Here is a 15,384-nt window from a genome sequence, read left to right on the forward strand (position 1 = left end):
CGGTCTTTATCTGCACGGAATGTTGGCCCGAATGGTGCGCATTCACTTCAGAAGTAACCATGAAGATTTGCAACCCAACCTGTCCCATTCATAGACATTGTACTCGTTGGCTAAGAGTCTTTCCCTTCTGCCCTATTAACTATTGAGGAATAGAGGGGCATAAGCCGCTGTCGTATGCGGCTTCCTGCAGATGGCCGGGCCGGGTCCTGGTGCTGCCATTGAGAATGAAATGGACCATTTCCATTCGGGGTGGGCATTCAGGCAGAACTGTATACACAAGGTTGGTGGTGGATCCCATTTAAGTTTGTACAACTCCACCAGTTGCCTCTCTTTCTTGTCACTCTACAGACTGTTGAAGAAGAGAAAAGTCTGCATAGGAACTGTAGACACAAAGTGGTTGGACCTACTAAATTATCCCCCACCCCACCCCACCATTTAGATGGACTGGAGCAATGGGGGAAATATGGTTTCAAAAGTGTACACACTATGTAGTTCCCCCCCCCCCCCCCCCCATGATGCACTTTTTGCAACATTTTTGACCTATGTACACTAGCTAGCAAATGTTTGCTTACAGGGGTTGTGCAGGATAGGCCATCAATAGTAGATAGGCAGGGATCTGTTGCTTGGGACCCTTTCTGATCAGTTGTTCACTGGGCTGGTGTGCTTATATATGAAGCTGATTTCTGCAGGAAGCGGACAGCTCTATTCCTACTGCAGCACCCAGGCTTGGCATTGCAGGCAAAGTTAGCATTGAAGTGAATGTGAATTTTGTCTGCAATACCATGTCTGACCACTGCAGTAGGAACAGAGCCATTCGCTTCCTGCAGAAACCACCTCTGTGCATAAGTGCATTGGCCCAGCAACCAGTTGATTAGTAATGGTCCTGATCAGCAGACCCAATAGTTTACGAATGGACAATCCTTTTTAGGTTTATTTCTTCACTTAGTGAGAACGGTTGAGGCGTCCAGAATGTACCTACAGCTGCCCCTCTATATGTGATGCGTTATCAGTGCAAAGCCCTCACCAATAGCTAAAACCGAGGGTGAAGCTCTCACCTGAGTATTGTGCACCCCTTGCCATTCATTGCCGGAGAGTTGCTCTTGAGTTCTTTTGCATCAGTTTTGGTGATCAGTGGAGGTCTCAGCAGCCAGAGCCGCACCGATCACAGCTTAGAACACCTTAGAAATGTCCTGAAAGTTTAGTTATACTCTGAGTTCTTTCATTACCTCTTCTAAAATTCAATTAAAGAGGTTTCCCAGGCAGCACTGGCTGCCAGTGCCGGGATACATCAGTGTGGAAGCTTGAGTCCTGGCCCCACATCTGGGCTGAACGCAATGGCCAGTAGTTCCAGAAACCAACGAAATGGACTGCACTACAATGCTTTTGATAACTTTGACTTGCTGCAACCGCTACTAGGGGGCGCTTAATGCATAAAGACCCAATACTAAAGGCTGTTTTGTAATAGAAGGGTAGAATTGGAAGGGACATCACTAAATCATCCCAGGCAGATGTCTGTCCAGCCTGTTTTGAAGACTTCTATTTAAGGAGAACTCCCCACCTCCCTTGGTAACCTGTTCCACTCATTGATCACTCTCACTGTCTAATATCTAATCTGTGTCTACTGCCTTTCACTTTCATCCTATTGTTTCTAGTCTTGTGCAGATGAGAATAGGGCTGATCCCTCTGCACTGTGACAGCCCTTCATATATTTGTAGACAGCTATTAAGTCTCCTCTCAGCCTTCTCTTCTGCACGCTAAACATTCCCAGATCCTTTAACCGTTCCTCATAGGACATGATTTGCAGACCGCTCACCATCCTGGTAACTCTTCTCTGAACTTGCTCCAGTTTGTCTGTCTTTTTTTAAAGTGGGGTGCCCAGAACTGGACCCAGTATTCCAGATGAGGTCTGACTAAGGAAGAGTAGAAGGGGATAATTACCTCACATGATCTAGACTCTATGCTTCTCTGAATACATCCCACAATTGTGTTGCCTTTTTTTTGCTACTGCATCACATTGTTTACTCATGTTCAGTCTATGATCTATTAGTATACACAAGTCTTAGTCACATGTGGTGCTGCTAATTCAAACTCCTCCCATTCTGTATATGCTTTTTAAATCTTTCTTGCACAGATGTAGGACTTTGCATTTCTCCTTCTGTTAGTCTTTTTGAATACTCTCTCTCTTCCCTAGTGTTAGCTATCCCTCCTAGTTTTGTGTCGTCGGTAAACTAGTAGATAAATGCACTGTGACGGCCCTTCAGATATTTGTAGACCGCTATTAGATCTCCACTCAGCCTTCTTTTCTGCAAGCTAAACATTCCCAGATCCTTGAACCGTTCCTCATAGGACATGATTTGCAGACCGCTCACCATCTTGGTAACTCTTCTCTGAACTTGCTCCAGTTTGTTTGTCTTTTTTAAAGTGGGGTGCCCAGAACTGCACACTTTATTCCATATGAGGTCTGACTAAGGAAGAGTAGAGGGGGATAATTACCTCTACTAGAGTTGATAATTAGGGGGATAATTACGTGATCTAGATTCTATGCTTCTCTTAATTCGTCCCAGAATTGTTTGCCTTTTTGGCTGCTGCATCACATTGTTGACTCATGTTCAGTCTATGATCTATTAGTATAACCAAGTGGTTTTCCCACGTGCTGCTATTAAGCCCAGTTTCTCCCATTCTGTGTGTGCTTTCCTCAGTTTTCTTGCCCAAATGTAGGACCTTGCATTTCTCCTTGTTAAATACCATTCTGTTAGTCGCTGCCCACTGTGCAAGCTTGTCTAGATCTTCTTGAATACCCTCTCTCCCCTAGTGTTAGCTATCCCTCCTAGTTTTGTGTCCTCGGCAAACTTGATCAGTTTCCCATCAATTCCCTCCTCCAGATCGTTTATAAAAATATTGTACAACACTGGGCCTAGGACAGAGCCTTGTGGTTCCTCACTTGATGCATTCTTCCACTTGATGTGCACTCTTCCACTTGGATGACCACTCTTTGAGTACGATCACTCAGCCAATTGTGAATCCACCTAACAGTTGCCTTGTCGATCCCATATTTGGTCATTTTTTCAATAAGTATGGTATGAGATACTTCGTCAAATGCTTTACTAAAGCCAAGATATACTATATCCACTGCATTTCCCTGATCAACCCAGTCGGTGATTCTGTCATAGAGTCGTCTGACATGACTTGTCCGGGTGCTTTTTACAGAGAACGATTTCATTCATGAAAATTTAAACAATGCAGTGAATGAGGATTTTGTTCGCTTATCATTCGTTCTATGCAAGCATAATTATCGTCGGCTCGTTCGGTTTTCTGTTGACCAGCCATTGTTCCCTGGTCTGCCTAATGGAGACCGTGAACCCACGATTAATGGCTTGTTAAAGCATAAAAACTAATACTTACCTTGTGTTCCGTTGTTGTGCCGCGGGGGTCACCTCCCAGCAGGCAGTCTTCCTCCGACAAGCGGGATTGCGTGCAGAAGAGAGGTGCCCTCTGACAGAAGTCAGGACGGGCCGCTTCTCCACTGCGCATGCGCAGCACTTGGGAGTTCAGCCAGGACGGACGGGCGGCCTACAGCAAGCACTGCTTGTGACATGGCACTCGTCCGTTAACCTCGGAAGTGGCTGACGGACGTAGTAGAGCAGGAAGCGGTTGTTTTGACCGATCCAGCTCTACTTCTAGAAGCCACAGAAGAAGATGCCCGACGGAGGTGACATGCCTGACGATCCGTCCTGGCCAGTCAAGGTAAGTATAAAAAATAAAAAATAAAAAATGTTTTCTTTTGTGTCAGAACCCCTTTAACCCCTTAGTGACGGAGCTTTTTTGTTTTTCTATTTTTGTTTCTTCCTCCCCCTCTTTAAAACATTGTAATTCCTTTATTTAGCGGTCAACGTCGCTGTACGAGGGCTTGTTTTTTGCGGGACGAGTTGTATTTTTCAATGATATTTAATGTAACATATAAATGTACTAAAAAAGTTTTTAAAATTCTAAGTACAGAGAAATGGGGAAAAAAATGAAATTCCGCCATCTTTCGGTGCGTCCTGTTTCTATGGCGCACAAACTGCCACACAAATGACCTGATAACGTTATTCTACGGGTCAGTACGATTACTACAATACCAAACTTTTACATTTTTTGCTGTTATTTTCTGCTGCCATCTTTTGCGCACAGCAGCTTTTATTTTTCTGTCGACAGCGCTCATTTTGTGTAGGACGTCCTGTAGTTTGCGTTTTGGTACCGGTTTGGAATACATACATCTTTTTGGTCGCTTTTTGTTGCATTTTTTTCTTGGAGACAGGGTTATCAAAAAAAGTGCATTTCTGGCATTCTTTTTTTTTTTTTTTTTTTTTCTCTGACAACGTTAATCGTGCGGGGTAAATAATGCATTATTTTGATAATCGGACTTTATGGACGTGGTGATACCCAATATGTATTTTTGTTTTAGGATTTTGAATCTTTTAGGGGGGTGATTTTACACTTTTATTACTTTTTTGGGGGAATTAGTAAAACTTTTTATTGATCTTTTTGTTTTTACTGCTTTTTTATTTTATATATTTTTTAGCTCCCCTGGAGGACCACAACTAGTGATGCTTTGATCGCTCCTGAAGTATGATGTAATGTTATGGTATTACATCATACTGCCATCTGACAGGTAGTCTATCAAGCCATCCCACGGCTACGGCTTGGTAGGCATTCTGCCATGACAGCCCTGGGGCCTTTCCGAAGGCCCCCAGCTGCCATGACACCCACATGGCTTCCTGTGATCATTCAATCATTCTCATTGCTTGCAACTCGTTCATTCACTGTACCAAACGATTTATCTGTCGCTCAGAGTACTTGCACCCTTACAATCCCGTGCCGGCTCTGGGTAATTACTGCATTCTCATCCCACTACTTGCATACATGCTGTTTAACCCTTTCCAATCCATTTATTTTTTCTCACCCATTCTCCGCAGCTCCAAATAAATTGGAGCTGGGAGAATGGGTGAGAAAAAATACATTTTCCCTGCACCCTCCTGATCTGACAGAGTTCAGGAGGGTGCAGGGAGGGACCTGCTTACCTGACCGGCGTCTTCCGCATTCTCCTTCTGCCTCCTGGCTCGGCGATCATGTGACCGCTGGGGTCAGGTGACACCTGGCGGTCACATGATCGCCGGGTCGGGAGACAGAAGGAGAATGCACAAGACGCTGGTCAGGTAAGCAGGTCCTTGCACGGTGCAGGCTCCCGGCTCGGCGTTCATGTGACCGCCGGGGGTCAGGTAACACCGGCGGTCACATGATCGCCGGCCGGAATCTATGCATTGCATAGCGCTAATTGAGCGCTATGTAATGTATAAAGAAGTGGGCAGAAAGGGTTAAAAACCCTTTCTGCTTTCTCCTCGGGGGTCCTCGATGACGACCAGTAAAGGAGTGCATCTGCACCCGATGTGCCTGACGATCGGGTGAAGATCCACTCCTGCACTGCAGTGTCGGGCCTGCCCCGACATCGGAGCTGTGGAGGAAAATGATGATGTCGGGGCAGGCCCGACATTGGACTGGAAAGGGTTAAAGGGCTTTTCCCGTCACCCAAACTAATTTTTTTATTTTTCCCATGAATGCCCTGTAGAGTAGAAGCATCACACACTACAGCCTTACCCATAAAAAAAAACGATATCTTGTTCACCTTTTTATTCCTTTTCTTCTCCTTATAAAGCTGGCCTGAAGAATTTTTCAAAGATGTCGCCGCTGGGTAGTTCCCATGATGCACTGCTGCCTCTCTCTCCTCAGTGCGCGCTCCCGATGACACCGGTCACATGACTGGAGGACCGGCGTTATAATGGAGACACATGCTTCACTGCTTTGAATGGAGCCGGCAGCCGGCTGGCTCCATTCAAAGCAATGAGAGGGCAGGGAGAGCAGTGCGATCTCCTGCTACTGCTGTGACAGCTCTAGCAGGAGATTCCTTCATCTCCCCGGCATGTCCCCTCATCACTGGACACTGTGACAGCAGTAGCAGGAGATCGTGATCTCTAGCAGCACTTTCAATAGCAGAGGATCGCGATTCTCTGCTATTGAAAGTGAAAGTAGCACCAAACATGCCCCCCCCCCCCCCCCCCCCACACACACACACACACACGCACGCACGCACGCACGCACGCACGCACGCACGCACGCACGCACGCACACGCGCACACACACACACACAGTCCGCCCCCCCCCCCTCCACAGTGTCCACACACAGTGCCCCCCCACACACATGCCCCTTCAGTGTCACCCCCCCCCCCCCACAGTGCACCCCTACAATGTCCCCACCACAGTCCCCCCCCCCCCTCCAGTGTCACCCCCCACAATGCCCTCCCACAGTGCCCCCACAACAGTTCCCCCCCCCCCCCCCACAGTGCACTCTTGCACAGTGCCCCCCCCCCCAGGACGCACCATTCACAATAGACACAGCTCACCTCCTCCCCTCCCTGCACAGGCAGGATTACACCCTGGGATAAATTACTGTGACAGCCCCCCGCCCATCCCCCCAGCATGACTGATTACTGTCACAGGCCCCCTCCCACCCCACAGTGACAAATCACTGTTACAACACCCCCCTCTTTCCCCGGCGACAAGTTAATTTGACAGCACCCCCACCTCCGCAAGAAGTCTGTGACAGCACCTCCGCAAGAAGTCTGTGACAGCACCTCCGCAAGAAGTCTGTGACAGCACCTCCGCAAGAAGTCTGTGACAGCACCTCCGCAAGAAGTCTGTGACAGCACCTCCGCAAGAAGTCTGTGACAGCACCTCCGCAAGAAGTCTGTGACAGCACCCCCGCAAGAAGTCTGTGACAGCACCCCCGCAAGAAGTCTGTGACAGCACCCCCGCAAGAAGTCTGTGACAGCACCCCCACCTCCGCAAGAAGTCTATGTGACAGCACCCCCACCTCCGCAAGAAGTCTATGTGACAGCACCCCCACCTCCGCAAGAAGTCTATGTGACAGCACCCCCACCTCCGCAAGAAGTCTGTGACAGACTTGTCGCTGTTGGGTGCTATGTGACCGCCAGAACGACAACCCTGTACAAGCTATCATCTAAGTGGAATCTTAGAGCGGCCCTCTGGTTTTAGAATTAAATCTGTCTTGAACGGTAAGATCAGGCGCAGAGGTGGGTAGTATCTGACCAGCGGTTCTCCTCTGCCGTTCCTCTGAGCCACCAGTTCTGGGTTATGTATTTTGCCATTCAAGATGGCCGACGCAATCTTCAGACTACCTCGTCCCCACAGTGCACTGTAAGTGTTAGACTACCACCACCCTCTACTTGCTCTCTGATTGGCCAGTGCTGCTCACATGATCCGTACTGGCCAATCAGACCGTAATGCACAGTGTGCATGAGGTAGTTAAAAAATTACTAAAGCTGACTTGTTGGGTGCTATGTGACAGCACATCCTACCCCGCAAGAAGTCTGTGACAGCACATCCACCCCCGCAAGAAGTCTGTGACAGCACATCCACCCCCGCAAGCAGTCTGTGACAGCACCCAACAGTGACAAGTCTATGTGACAGCACCACGACATCCTCAAGAAGTCTGTGACTCCGACTCCCGCAACCCCCCCACCACCACCACTAAGTGACGGACAGGCCGCCCGACTCCCGCACCAAACAGCCTACCCCCCCCCCCCCCTGCAAAGTGACAGGCCGCCCGACTCCTGCACCAAACAGCCCCCCCCCCCCCCCAGTGACAGGCCACCCGACTCCCGCACCCCCCTCCTTCCCCCACACAGTGACAGGCCGCCCGACTCCCGCACCCAAACACCCCCCCCCCCTCCCCTGCCCGCAGCCCAACCACACCCCCCTTCTCAGTGACTTACCCAGAAGGAAGGTCCGCTGGGGGAAGCTACCCCTCTTCTGCCGGAGCCGGGGGAAGCCAGGAGAAGACTGCGCATGCGCCTGCATCAGGCATATTCACAGGGACCTGAGCAGCCAGCAAGTTCTACAGCACCTGCGCGACTGATGGGAGAAGAGCCAAGGAATGGTCAGACCCAAGGAATGGTCGGAGCCAAGGCAACGGACAGGTTAATATAGGAGGGTGGGGGCACCGGATCACGTAAGTATATATCTTCTGTATGGCATAATTACAAAGCATACATATTATAAAGTGCTTTATAATAGCCATACAGAAGTATATAGAGCCATTTTGCACAGTGGGATAACCCCTTTAATATTTGTTCAAGGATAGGAGATACATTTCTGAGCATTCGAGGGCTGACTACTAGGAACCCCCTGCACTCACTGCAGGGGCACGGCTCACATCCTGCTCAGGGAGTTCTCGCAGCTGGATCTGACCCAGCCGTCTGCATGAGCTCTAAGGAAAAGTAGAGGGGGATAATTACCCCACATGATCTAGACTCTATGCTTCTCTTAATACATCCCAGTATTGTGTTTGCCTTTTTGGCTGCTGCATCATATTGTTGACTCATGTTCAGTCTATGATCTATTAGTATACCCAAGTCATTTCACATGTGCTGCTTAGCCTAATTCCTCCCATTCTGTATGTGGCTTTTTCATTTTTCTTGCCCAGATGTAGGACCTTGCATTTCTCCTTGTTAAATACCCTTCTGTTAGTCGCCACCCCCGATTGAGTTTTGCCTTTTTGGCTGCTGCATCACACAGTAGACTCATGTTCTCAGAGGACTCCCTTGTTATTTTATGCCATGCTCAGCTGTTAAAAAAAAATTAAAGTGTGAAAACCTCTTTAAAGCTCTGTAATAGGAATGGAGCTCTGACTCCTATAAAGATGTATTCGGTAGTTAGTTGGCACACAATTGTGCAATTATTTATTTCAACTTATTTTTATTAAACATTTTTGCATTAACGGGGTTTCCATACTTTTACAAAACATATATATATCCGTATATCAAGCATGTTTATCAAAACATATATCTGTGTAGAAACATGTATATTCTTAACTTCTAGTTAGACATTTCCTCTATCCTTGTTAATAGAATTTAAACATTAGGGCCGGCTTCACACGGCCGCGTTGCCCGCAGCTATTAGGTTCAATAGAACCTAATAGCTGCGGGCAACGCGGCGGAAATCTGTCCGTGGGAAGGAGCCCTAATACTGGTATGTCCTTTTCCTGCCTTTTTACTTTGTATGGAGGGGAGAGGGAAAGGAGAGAAAAGGAAAAAAAAAGGGGGGGGGGGGGGTGACCTGGGGTCACAATTGTGCAATTATTTAAAGAGAAAAAATTGTTTGCTGTGGTTAATACACGGGGCTGAAAACTACGCTAACTTTTAAAGGGGTTGTCCATTTTTGGACATTTTTCCAGAATCCCTTAGAACTTGTAAAAATTTTTGCTTCGCTGAACACTGAGCTTTCTTCTGGAGGACAGGCGACTTTGGCCCTTTTGCGTCTTTGTTGTGTAACACAATCTCTTTTAGACAACGTTTTATCATTTATTGCTCGGGGATCGGCCGGGATGAATGTTGGGTCTATTTAAATACTCAATTTTATGTTTGAAACCCACAATTTTCAAATCCATTTGCGGCTTTGAAGGAGACGGATGGGTAGAGGCTGGCCTCTCGGCCGTGGTGAGGGCGGAAACTGCTGCCGCTGAACTGCTCCGGTATCTCCATAGAGAAGCCCGGCCTGGAATCCCTCCTGCAAGAAAAGCAGAAAATGAAGGGTTTTTGCATCTTTTATTATGGAAAGCCTTAAAGGGCCTTGAAAAAAGGTTTGGTACCGTGTTAGCCAGTAGAGCAAAATGTGATTGTTCCCATCAAGAGAAACCAAGTAATCTTGTAGATATGAGACCTTGTAACGGCTAACAAAAACACATGATTTAATGCGAGCTTTCAAACCAACGAAGGGTTCTGCCTCAGGCTTAAATGAAAAAGATCCGAAAAGGCATGAATACTTATACATTTAGGACAAGTCTGTATTCACACGAGCGCTTTTCGGACAAATTGGAACAAAATCACATGGGATACATTGATTTGGTTTTTTACTTAAATAGACAATCTAAATTTTAAAAAAATTGCCGTGTCCTATTTTGGAAACTGATGGAAATCGTGCCTAAAAATCGCAGGAGGAGTCTGACCGGTTTTTATGGATTCCCATCGTCTCTGTGACTGAGGCCTTAGAAGAAGTGCTGTGACCGCCAGAACGCCAACCCTGTACAAGCTATGATCTAAGTGGAGTCTTAGAACGAAATCTGTCCTGAACGGTAAGATCAGGCGCAGAGGTGGGTAGTATCTGACCAGCGGTTCTCCTCTGCCGTTCCTCTGATCCACCAGTTTTGGGTTATGTATTTTGCCATTCAAGATGGCCGACGCAATCTTCAGACTACCTCGTCCCCACAGTGCAGTGTAAGTGTTAGACTACCACCACCCTCTACCATCTCTCTGATTGGCCAGTGCTGCTCACATGATCCGCACTGGCCAATCAGACCATAATGCACAGTGTGCAGGAGGTAGTTAAAAAATTACTAAAGCTGTCTTGCGGCGAAGTGCGCGCTGTGCGCCTCCCACCCAACACTGCTTGGTTTCCGCGTTTCTTTGAACATTTTGCCCGTCCACGTAAGCTGATTGGTTCCTGAAAACACAAATACACATGGGTGATCTTCACCTGAACAGTCGCCGCTGCGTTCTTTGGTTGGTGTTGGTCTTCAGAAATACACTCCTTTCTTGCAGTCAAGAAGAATGACCAGTCGCAGCACTGACTAGTCCGTCGAAGCGGCAACCGACCACAGCAGCGAGCGTTCACGTGAAGAATACGTACTTATGTGCGTTCAGTGGACTCATCAACCATAAACATACATTGAGGAGGGGCCGAAATTTCAAATACACACCCACCAAGGAATCTCGCTCCCCCAACGAGTCAATGACTGATATTTCAGCCCATGTAAACGCTCCCAACTATTTATTCAGCAAGTGGACCACAATCGCTCTGCCCAACAGCACAAACAGCCGTTCATACGCTCTAGCGACTATTTTAAGTGCCTGTTTAAACAAAAGTTGTCCCGTATGGAGCCAGCCCCCTCGGACAGCCAAATGAGGGGCTGCAGTACCCGCTATGAAAAAGCCTCGGAGCTGAGAAAGTACATAAATGCGCTAATTAGTAGATTACCAATGATGGCATTAATACCTGGACCTGGGATTCTTAAAGGGCAACTCCATTCCAGAGAGAACGGTCTTATAAAATGTGTAACTTCATTGATACTATTTATTTAGTCATAGGCACTTATTCTATTCCCTTTCATCTGCACCAGGCTGAACAGAACCAGGCAGTAAAATCACATAACTATTCTGTGGTGCTTATGAAAGGGGAGGAGCCGTGACTACCAAATAAAAAATTGTTGCACAAAAAAAATGGCTGTTGTCCTTCGTTGTTGAAATACACAGACGAGTCCCATTATTATGAACACCTACTCCTTCCGATGTTAGCAGAGAATAGCCCATGAAGGAAGTGATGTGACGGGGGCCGGCTTGGCGGGTGAGTAAGGTGTGCGATAGGCCGTCTGCTCAAATATCATTCATTGTTGTCATGGGTGAATGGGGTGAGTTGCAAAAACAGATGATTATTGGCTTCCAGTGAAAGTGTATCATGAGTGGACAAATGCATCATTGGGAATAACCGATAAAGTGTGGAGCACTACGTGCCGTTGATGTGAGAGGTGAACGTCTGCTACGAAGGTGAGCGAGGGCCGATCGATACAATAGAGCAGTTCCCCATGAAAATGAACCAGGGGGCTACCAGATGTGCAGCTCAGCAAGCCCCACTGTGTATGGTGCCCCGAAGCAGGCAGATGGGCACCGCACCTACTGCATGCCAACAAAGGTGCATTGGAAGAAAAGGCTTCAATTTGCACAGCAGTATTGGATTTGGACCACCGCTGATTGGCAGAGGGTTGCCTTCTCCGATGAGTCATGTTTTCTACTTCATCAAATGGACGGACGTTGGTGGGTCAGTCGAGAAACATGAGACCGCAAAACGCCCTGCAACCATTGCTGGAGGAAACGAGCCACTGGTGGCAGTGTTCTGGTCCAGGGAATTTTCCTATGGCTTTCTCTGGGCTCATCCGTGTGGGGGCACTCTGAACCGATTTGGTTATGAATCCGTCCTTGCAGATCATAGACACCCATACAGGCTGATTGTCTTCTCCGGGCAAATGGGATCTTCCAGCAAGACAATGTGACATGTTACATGGCTAGAAATGTCCGGCAGGGGTTGGAAGAGCGTTACTGAGACCTCCAAGTACTGCTCTGCCCCTTAATTCCATGGAGTTGAACCCAATTGAGCCTCTGTGGGACCACCTTGATCATCGTGTTCGCTCTTTGGACCCTCCCTATGCTGCCTCCAGCTTCTGTGGGATGGACTGCAGCCAGCATGGCTCCAGATACCTGAGACCCCCTACCAGCCCCTTACTGAGTCACCACTGGTCCATCTGGCTGCTGTTAGCATGGCACACGGCGGTTACTCTGGATATTAGTTGGTGGTCATAATAATAAGACTCATAGGGTTTTGAGTGTATCGGACGTGACGCCTGCCTAGTCCTAAAGCAAAATTCGTTGGCCATCACTCACCTGGCACAAGCCGCCTCTGGCTCCCCCTGCAGGCTGAGATGTCGCTCCCGCACACAGCAGACGGCGAAAGCAACAAGCATTGTGATGATTATGAAGCAGCTGACCAGAGAGATGACGACCGCCAGACGAAAACCTTTATGAGGCGTCAGAGAGAGGGCTAGGAAGAGAAAATGGGACGTGAATGCGGGATGATACGGCAAAATCAAAAAGAGCTGTTTTAGTGAAATGTTAAAGGGCTAGTCCAGGATTAGACAATAGTGACTGCTTACAGCGCCCCACCTATCCTTGGTTGTATCTGGTATTGTAGCTCAGCTCTATTGAAGGGAATGGAACTCGGCTGTAATACCATTTACAAACTGTGGACAGGTATGGCGCTGTTTTTGGAAGGAAGCAGCCATGTTTTACTAACCCTGGACAACCCTTGACCAGCTTACCCTCACATTGGGGTTCCTGGTGACTCCACTGGAGGCCATCTCCGATCTTCTGACATCTGAGCTTATAACGTCCCACTAATTGGAATCCTTCTTGACAGCTAAATAAAGCTACGGAGCCCAAGGAACGTTCCGCAGCTTCGAATACATGAAAAGATCCTCCAGGTGGCGCTAAGAGTACCGGGCACATTGCTGTGGCTGAAACAGAAAAACAATTAGTTTTATGGTATGAGAGATAACGATATGCCATCTTGTCATCTTCAAACACTACGGCAACCGACGCCTGAAATAGTGGCTAGTGATAGGTCAATGCAGCTACAAACAATCCTGGTGATATTCCCTGAATGGCCACTTTATTAGAGACCCCATCTAGTAGAGCGTTGGATGTCCTTTGGCCTTCAGAGCCGCAGCATCTTGGCATAGATCCCACTCGGTGATGAACTGGTTCTGCAGGAATATCGGCCCCAGCGGACAGGAAGCTTCTGCAGTTACTGCAGATTAGATGGACGTCCTGCATGTTCTGATCAGCTGACAGAGAGGGGTCAGCGATTCCTGCTGCTTATGCCAAGTTCTGACCTTCCATCAGCAACAGAAATCTGGATCCATCTGACCAGGGGATGTTTTTCTGCTGCTCAAAGATCCAATTTTTGCGCTCTTTCTGTGGCGCTGAAACTGGTCGTCTGCTGTTAAAGCTCATCCATGCTAAGGAATGGTGATTTGTATTCAGCTGACTGTGCAGCTCCTGTTCATCAGAACGATTCCTGACATCCTCCTCCGACCCCTTTTGGTGATAAGCCGTTTCCGTCCACAGGATCTTCTTTCACTGGATGTCTTTTGCTCGATCGCGCTATTCTCTGTATACTTTCCACACCGCTGTACAAAAAAAAAACCACACGGTTGGCAATGAAATCCTGGCCCGGCTAGTCCAGCACCGATGACCGGCCTCGCTGGAAGTCGCTCCGATCGCTGGATTTTCCCATCTAATGTGGATTCACACTGAAACTGATCCACGGAAACTTGTCACACGATTTCATGTCGCACTCCGGGGGGACGGGGAGAATGTCCATACAGGGGAGCGCCAATCATGAAAGAGTCAGGGTCGCCTATAAAGGTCCAGGGCTCTAATAAAGGGGTCATTCAGTGTATATTTGATGGCTTAGGGAGAAAGAAAAAGGGGAGGCGGAAAAGAGTATGACTGTAGAATTAGGGCTTGTCTGACTGTTACCATGGAGATATATGGGCCTGCATAGGAGCTGCAGAAAAAGTGGCTGGTGAACAAATATAGATTTAAACATAGTCCAATTGTCAAAAACAGTTACTTTTTCTATACACATTTTTACATAAATACAAAAGTAAGCTGCATTCACACGAACGTATATCGGTTTTCACGTCCAGCCGATATACGGCGTCTCTCTCTGCAGGGGGGGAGGTTGGAAGAGCCGGGAGCAGTGCTCTGAGCTCCTGCCCCCTCTCTGCCTCCTCTCCGCCCCTCTGCACTATTTGCAATAGGGAGAGGCAGGATGGGGGCGGGGGTAATTCTTGGAACTTAGTCCCACCCCCGTCCCACCTCCTTTCATTGCAAATAGTGCAGAGGGGCGGAGAGAGGGCGGGAGCTCAGTTCCTGCTCCTGGCTCTTCCATCCTCTCCCCCCTGCAGATGAGGACGACGTATATCGGCTCGGCGTGAAAACCGAGCCGATATACGTTCATGTGAATCCAGCCTTAAACATTGAAGAGATGGACATTTTTGAATTTTCTTTATACAACTATTTACTTGCGGAGTATAAACTTTTTTTTATGTTAATCTCGCTGCCCCTCCTCTGCGCCATTGTAGAATAAATGTGCTGACAGGAGTGTTGGGGTGGATTTCAGGGTTCCGTTAAGAGTTTGGGCTTTTGGACTACAAGAATGGCGCCGCAAGTCATTGCTGCCCAAAATACTGCGGAAACCCAATCAAACTAGTAGAAAAACGTAAATGTGATTGGAACCTTATCTGTTGCGATAATGAACTGTGGAAATGTAACTAAAATTTAAATATTTTCACTTTTTTTGCTTTTTTTTTCCTACCTTCAACAGGTTTTCAATTTTTTTTTTAAAAAGTGTAACAATTTTTAGAACCGTGAGATTCTCCGGATCTTCATCCGACAAGAGAGAAATCGTTCTGCCTACGCCGGCCTTACCTGAGGAGTTAGGAGTGACGGGTGTCGCCGCGTTCTGTATCTTCTGTCCGCTTTCAGCCTCTCCACACAAACTGATTCCCGGCAGAACGAGGCAGAATGTATACAACGCAGCAGGCATCATATTGGCTCGTGGCCCCTGATGACGTGTTTGGCCCCTCAGCATTTCTCATCTTCTCACTCCGAAGTCCCATTTGTAAGCATTGTTATTCCAGTTGATCTGGACTGCTCT

General features: G+C 47.7%; 1 protein-coding gene across 1 annotated transcript; it reads right to left on the minus strand.

The window, feature by feature from the left end:
* Positions 1 to 9,217: 9,217 nt before the first annotated feature.
* Positions 9,218 to 15,369, minus strand: LOC136610152 (uncharacterized). The gene is made up of 4 exons (XM_066589400.1): positions 15,156 to 15,369; positions 12,980 to 13,174; positions 12,546 to 12,702; positions 9,218 to 9,621 (listed from the first exon to the last, which is right to left on the minus strand). The coding sequence occupies exons 1-4, from the start codon at positions 15,316 to 15,318 to the stop codon at positions 9,471 to 9,473; spliced, it is 666 nt and encodes a 221-aa protein (XP_066445497.1). The 5' UTR covers positions 15,319 to 15,369; the 3' UTR covers positions 9,218 to 9,470.
* Between the last annotated feature and the right edge of the window lie 15 nt (positions 15,370 to 15,384).

Source organism: Eleutherodactylus coqui, chromosome 2 (genome assembly GCF_035609145.1).
Source record: "Eleutherodactylus coqui strain aEleCoq1 chromosome 2, aEleCoq1.hap1, whole genome shotgun sequence".
In the NCBI taxonomy this organism is placed as follows: domain Eukaryota; kingdom Metazoa; phylum Chordata; class Amphibia; order Anura; family Eleutherodactylidae; genus Eleutherodactylus; species Eleutherodactylus coqui.

Excerpts from the sequence above, each read along its gene's own strand:
- LOC136610152 (XM_066589400.1), bottom strand. The coding sequence starts at position 15,318 with ATGCTGAGGGGCCAAACACGTCATCAGGGGCCACGAGCCAATATGATG. Across the intron at positions 12,703-12,979 it reads CCAGGAACCCCAATGTGAGG|CCCTCTCTCTGACGCCTCAT; the intron begins GTAAGCTGGTCA and ends TTCTCTTCCTAG. Across the intron at positions 9,622-12,545 it reads CCAGAGGCGGCTTGTGCCAG|GAGGGATTCCAGGCCGGGCT; the intron begins GTGAGTGATGGC and ends CTTTTCTTGCAG.